Source organism: Vollenhovia emeryi, unplaced genomic scaffold (genome assembly GCF_000949405.1).
Source record: "Vollenhovia emeryi isolate VEMERY1.0 unplaced genomic scaffold, V.emery_V1.0 DF939640.1, whole genome shotgun sequence".
In the NCBI taxonomy this organism is placed as follows: domain Eukaryota; kingdom Metazoa; phylum Arthropoda; class Insecta; order Hymenoptera; family Formicidae; genus Vollenhovia; species Vollenhovia emeryi.
In genome coordinates, this window is record NW_011966726.1 from 1 (window position 1) to 5,581 (window position 5,581).

A 5,581-nucleotide genomic window follows, 5' to 3' on the forward strand; every position below is an offset into this window, starting at 1 on the left:
GTGTAGACGGCTTTGTTTATGCCCCAAATCCCCGACCGTCTCCTCGCGGGGAGAGCGAGTTAGTTTTCCGTCGCGTCTTCTTTCCAAGAACAGGGCTTGCGACACGACGTGGCCTTTTTCCCGTACTTACGGTGAATGAAGCAGTAGCCTGCCTTAGTATCGGGCTTATCTGCCTCATCACCACGCTTATCATTACGCTTGCGGGAGGAGGACCTATCTCGGCGCAACTTTGCGACCGAGGTGCTCAGGGATTGGATCTGCTTGGTAAGCTTGTCGATCCGCTCGTCCGTGCTCAGAGGAGCTTTGGAACGAGCACTTCGGGATTCTTTCTTAGGCGCGACGACGGCGACAGCGGAACTAGGTCCGTTAATATCCGCGAGCTTGTCCGCGATCTCTGCCAATTTTTGCAGATCAGGTTCGTTAGTAGCAACGAGAATCGCCTTATGCGTCTCAGGCAACAGCTCGATAAAGAGAGATCTTAATACGGCGGAACTGCATTGACCACCGTTGAGCTGGTTCATCTGACTTAACAAATGAGAGGGTCTCCGGTCCCCCAGAACCTGTCCTTTAAGCAACTGTCGTAAGCGGGCCTCCGGTGAGACCGCAAACGTCGCAAGAATCCTATCCCTGAGCACTTTATACAAATCAGGGGGCGGCGGGTCCGCCGTGATTAAATCCCGGACATGAGAAATGACCTCTGGATCGAGGCCAGCGATTAGATAATCGACTTTCGTACTACTGACAGTAATGTTCGCGTTTCGGAACGACGCTTCGACTCGCAAAAACCAGTCCTCCGGGGCCTGTCGCCAGAAGGGCGGAATCTTCGGCACCCGGTATGATTCTACGCGCGCGTCTTCCTCCGTCATATTTAAACCACGGGGCGCGACTCGATATTCAAAAATAAACGAGACAAAAGAAATGAAACCGAGGAGAATAACCAATACAAGACAAAGCATGTGCCTTACGGGCTCGAAGTTCTTGAAGAGGCGTCGTCCCTCGATGGAGGTGATGCTCGAACCCGAGAAGTCGGCGAAAGGAGGTTAGGGGCGCTGACCCGCGTTCCGTCGGACGTCGGTCTCGCCGGCTGCGCTGCTTAGATGTACCTCATACGCCCTGCGACTGTGTGCTCGTACTCAGGCTGAGTGTGAAACACGTCCCGTAACTCTGGTCCCCTCGCGCTGCGGTATAGAGCCGCACGCTAACGGTATGGTCCCGTGCGCCGCGGTATGGTCCCGTGTGCTGCACGGTGTGCTGTACGCCACGGTATGGCAGAGAGCAATAGTCCCGGTATAGTCCCGTTGGCACGCCAATTCCCGTTTGGGCTTCCGGGAACGGCGGGAGAATTGACCGGTATGGACCCGTTGGCCGGTCACGTGCGTCGAAATGGCTGCGCAGCGCGCGTCCGCAGGGATGCTTGCGTAAGCGCGAAGATGTCCGCCGGGATGGCTACGCGGAAAGCGCGCCCGCCGGGATGACTGCGCCCGGGCAAAAATAGTCCGCCGGGATGACTGCGCGGGATGCGCGTCCGCCGGGATGACCACGCCGGAACCACGAAATTCACCGGGATGGCTACGCGGAATGCGCGCCCGCCGGAATGACTACGCCGGCACGAAGTAGTCCGCCGAGATGCCTGCGCGGAATGCGCGACCACCGGGATGACTACGCCGGCACAAGTAGTGCACTGACCTGGGTGCGCCCTTAACCTGGCGCGGCCGCGTCGTCGGAGATGCCTCTGGGCGGGATCCCGCCGACTTGAGTCCGTGCGCGGAGAACGGCCGGCCTTGCGCTGCACAAGATGGCCTCCCTCGGGCGGTAATAGGCTCGCCCGAAGTCTCTGAAGGGCCCGAACAATGGACTTGCCCGGGCGTCGGTGACGCCACAATTCGGGCAGTCCGAGGATCCTCAGGGCCGATAGGGCGTGGATGAGGTCCTCTCCGTGCTGCAGGTCAATCCCCAGAAAGCGGGAGAAAAGACCTGAGCCTCGCCGTTGATCTTCCTTCCGCCGATGCGAACGTGAAAAACGCGGATTGCGTATCACGTCGGGGTCACCAATTGTGGGGCCTAGCGATGTATTTACAGCCCGGCTGAAGTGCCCACAATACTTCCTTGCCGTAAGCTGATTGCGAAGGCGGGAAAGAACTCACTCGGTAGATATACGAGATATAAGAGAACTTTATTAAGATCTCGGTGCACGGTAAGGTGATCGGTCTTAACCGTGACACAGGCGAGTAACCACTAACATAATCTGTTCCCGCTCGAACAGCGCCACCCACGACCATAGACTGTGTCGTGGTGTAGAAAGGCAACTCTAAGTCGCCACAAGCCCTTGAGAGACTGCTTTTGCATTTTTCGAAGGCCTCGTCTAATTCCGTAGTCCAAGTAATGGGAGCCTTCTTTTTAGTTTTGGGCCCTCTGAGTAGACCGTTTAATATGGTTTGGTCCTGTGCGGCCTCGGGAATAAATCTTCGGTAGAAGTTCAGTGTGCCCAGGAACTGTCGCATCTGTTGGACGTTCTCCGGCCTGGGAAATTGTTTGATCGCCTCGACTCTATCTGCGGGAGGTCGTGTGCCTTCAGCGGAGACCTCGTATCCCAGGAACAGAACCTTGTCGGCTCCGAAAACACACTTAGCCGGGCTCAGTAATATGTCGTTCTCTTCTAAGCGTTTAAAAAGTGTACGCAGGTGCTTTTTGTGTTCCTCTTCGTTGCTAGAGGCGACTAAGATGTCGTCAATGTATGCATAGCAAAATTCCAGGTCGCTTATAATCTCGTTGATGAAGCGCTGGAATGTTTGTGCTGCGTTGCGAAGTCCGAACGGCATAAAGAGGAATTCAAAGAGTCCGAAAGGCGTAGTTATCGCCGTCTTCGGAACGTCTTCGGGGTGTACGGGGATCTGATTGTACGCTCGTACAAGATCCAGTGTCGAGAAGATTCTGTTGCCGTGTAGGCGTTGCGAAAAATCCTCTATATGTGGTATGGGGTAGCGGTCGGGGACGGTTCTCGCGTTTAGTCTCCGGTAGTCTCCACAGGGCCGCCATGTATCCCCTTTTTTCGGCACCATGTGTAGTGGCGTCGCCCAGGGGCTCTTTGATACACGTATAACCCCCTCTTGGAGCAAGAGGTCGAACTCCGCCTTGGCTGCCTTGAGTTTGTCGGGGACGAGTCTTCGTGGACGACAGGCTTCAGGTGGGCCGTCTTAATGTGATGCCTGGTAGCGTGTTTCGCTTTTCGCGTCCCGGCAGTAGCCCGCGTAATCCCGGGAAATTGTGCCAAGATACGATGGTAGTCGTTTTCTATTGCCAGCACCTTGATGGATTGCGTGGCTCCTTTTTCTGCCGTGCCTTTTGTGCGTAGCTCCGTTTTTCCGTCTAGGAGAAGGCCTCGCTGTAGATCGAGTAACAGGTGATAGTGTGCCAGGAAGTCAGCTCCGATGATGGGTACTGTGACGTTGGCGACGATAAAGCGCCAAGGGAAAGCACGTCGTAACCCGAGCTCCGGCTGCAATGTAAGCCAGCCGTATGTGTTTATCGTAGAGCCATTTGCAGCGAAAAGTTCATAGGTGGAAGACGCCGTGTAGCCTGCTGTCATTGAGCGTGGATATACACTGACGTCGGACCCTGTATCGACTAGAAATCGCTTCTTGGTATCCCGACACGTTATGAAGAGGCGGCGTTGTGAAGGGGCGAGTCGGCTTGCCGCCGCTAGTGACTCCCTTTTTCGTTTTCCGATTTGTAGGTGCATGGCTGAGTGCATTTCTTAGCTTTCTCGCCGAATCTGTTGTGATAATAACAGTGCTTCTCATTGTCTGTGCTCTTTGTCGGCTTCTGGCTGCGACTAAGGCTCCGTTTTCTTTCGGATTTCTTATCCCGTTTCTTGTCTCGGGAAAGATGCGTGGTGAGAGAAGCAACTTGTTTTGTTAGAGCCTCTACTTTTGCTTCGAGAGAGGTTGCCGCAGGTGTGGACGTAAAAGCTACCACCGCCTTGTTCGTCATCTCGTGGATGCGATCGGCTTGCACTGCTACATCGTTAAGACAGTCGTCGGTCCTGGTGGCTAGAATCATCTGAGCCTGTTGTGGAAATCTTCCCAGCCAGAGCGTGCGTAAGAGAGAATCTGGAACATTATTTCCGGCCAGGGTACGTCGCAAAAATTGTGATGGTTTATGATCTCCTAACTCCTCTAGCTCTAAGAGCTGTCGTGTGCGCTGTTCTTGGGAGACAGACATTCGCTGTATGAGCGCTTGCTTCACCGCTTCATATTTCTCGGTCGCGGGAGGCTGAGTGATTACGTCTTTAATCTCTTTGATTTGATTTGAATTTAATTGCGATAGAGCGTACGAATATTTAATGGAATCTTGGGTAATTCCGCTAATCGTAAATTGTCCTTCTAATTGTGCGAACCATAGTTCCGGTTCGTCGTTCCAGAAGGGGGGTACGCGAACAGCGACTTTATGTACGAGGCTTTCAGCCGTAATTTGTACTCCACCGTCTTGCGGCATTTTTAAACCTTGCGATCACGTCGGGGTCACCAATTTATGGGGCTTACTTCGCTTAATCTCTATGTTAGGAACGCCCAAGGAATTGGATCGCAAGGGAGGAAATTAATTTTTCAACTCTTTTTCTTTTGGTTATAATAACTCAGGATATATATATTATTTATTCGAGGAGTATATGGAGGTGGGGATACAATAGGATACATGCAGGTTATATCCGTCGAGGAGTATAAAGATTATATGGGCTCCTTCGAGCCTGACCGCCGCGTTTCTTCGTTTGTGTAAACGCGTCACGCTTAGTAATTAGCGAGGGGTTTTGGTGAAGGGACGGGATCCGTCTGTGTGCCAAAATCGCACAGGGTCGGCACAGTTTGCGTCATCAGACTTCGGAAGGATTTGGGCGGAATATTCTCCACGTAGTCTGACGGCGACAGGGTGACTCGCGGCGTGAGGGGTCTTTGACGCTTTGGGGTTCCACCGATGGGAACGGGCAAAGATGTTTTAGGAGCGTCAGGTTCCACGACAGGAGCGGGTGAGGGAGTCCGTGGAATCGGCGAGGGAGTCCGTGGAGCCGGAGGGGGAGATCGTGGAGCCAGCACCTTTTGAGACTCGTCGTGTGTGCGTCGTCTCTTCCGGTACTGATCCAGAGGTAGGGGCCGCGTTTTCTTTTGGATCGGTAGACAGTCGGCCTGCCCAAGCTGGGGTGTCCGCTCAGATTTCCATGGACGTGAGCGTTCGTTCCTGGAAACGGAGTCTAGAAAGAAGGTACAAAGTTAGTTATTCCCATTGAAATGTGTTGCTGTGAGTCTATGCGATTGACGCAGATCTTCACTCACGGTGCAGCGATTTACGCTTTGTTGGCGAAACCATGGCGCCTTGGAAGTGAAGCAATCCAGCGCTTGTGGTGCGGCTTGGGCGCACGAGTAGAGCGACTCAGCGCTTGTATTCCCGAAGGAGAGCGACTCAGCGCTTTATAGAATCGAAGTAGAGCGACTCAGCGCTTATATTCCCGAAGGAGAGCGACTCAGCGCTTTGTATGCGTCTAGGGCGCAAGGAACAGCGGCCACGCGCTTATATCGTGGCGACTGAGCGC

At 53.8% G+C, this 5,581-nt stretch overlaps 3 protein-coding genes across 3 annotated transcripts; all 3 read right to left on the reverse strand.

Moving 5' to 3' along the window:
• Window positions 1-130: 130 nt before the first annotated feature.
• On the reverse strand, window positions 131-866 carry LOC105557051 (the record flags this gene model as incomplete). The annotated part of the gene is made up of 1 exon (XM_012004184.1): window positions 131-866. A coding segment is annotated over exon 1 (736 nt), but the record flags the coding sequence as incomplete, so codon positions are not given.
• A 2,833-nt stretch (window positions 867-3,699) lies between these two features.
• Window positions 3,700-4,494, reverse strand: LOC105557052. The gene has a single exon (XM_012004185.1). The coding sequence runs from the start codon at window positions 4,492-4,494 to the stop codon at window positions 3,700-3,702; it is 795 nt and encodes a 264-aa protein (XP_011859575.1).
• Window positions 4,495-4,784: 290 nt separating this feature from the next.
• LOC105557053 (max-binding protein MNT-like) lies at window positions 4,785-5,358 on the reverse strand. Its single transcript, XM_012004186.1, has 2 exons — window positions 5,325-5,358; window positions 4,785-5,242 (listed from the first exon to the last, which is right to left on the reverse strand). Exons 1-2 carry the CDS (start codon window positions 5,356-5,358, stop codon window positions 4,785-4,787), a joined length of 492 nt encoding a protein of 163 aa, XP_011859576.1.
• Window positions 5,359-5,581: the final 223 nt, after the last annotated feature.

Bases quoted from the DNA above. Each gene is read 5' to 3' on its own strand.
- LOC105557052 (XM_012004185.1), bottom strand. From the start codon at position 4,494: ATGCCGCAAGACGGTGGAGTACAAATTACGGCTGAAAGCCTCGTACAT.
- LOC105557053 (XM_012004186.1), bottom strand. From the start codon at position 5,358: ATGGTTTCGCCAACAAAGCGTAAATCGCTGCACC. The intron at 5,243-5,324 runs GTGAGTGAAGAT...CCTTCTTTCTAG, and splicing joins AAAGCGTAAATCGCTGCACC to ACTCCGTTTCCAGGAACGAA.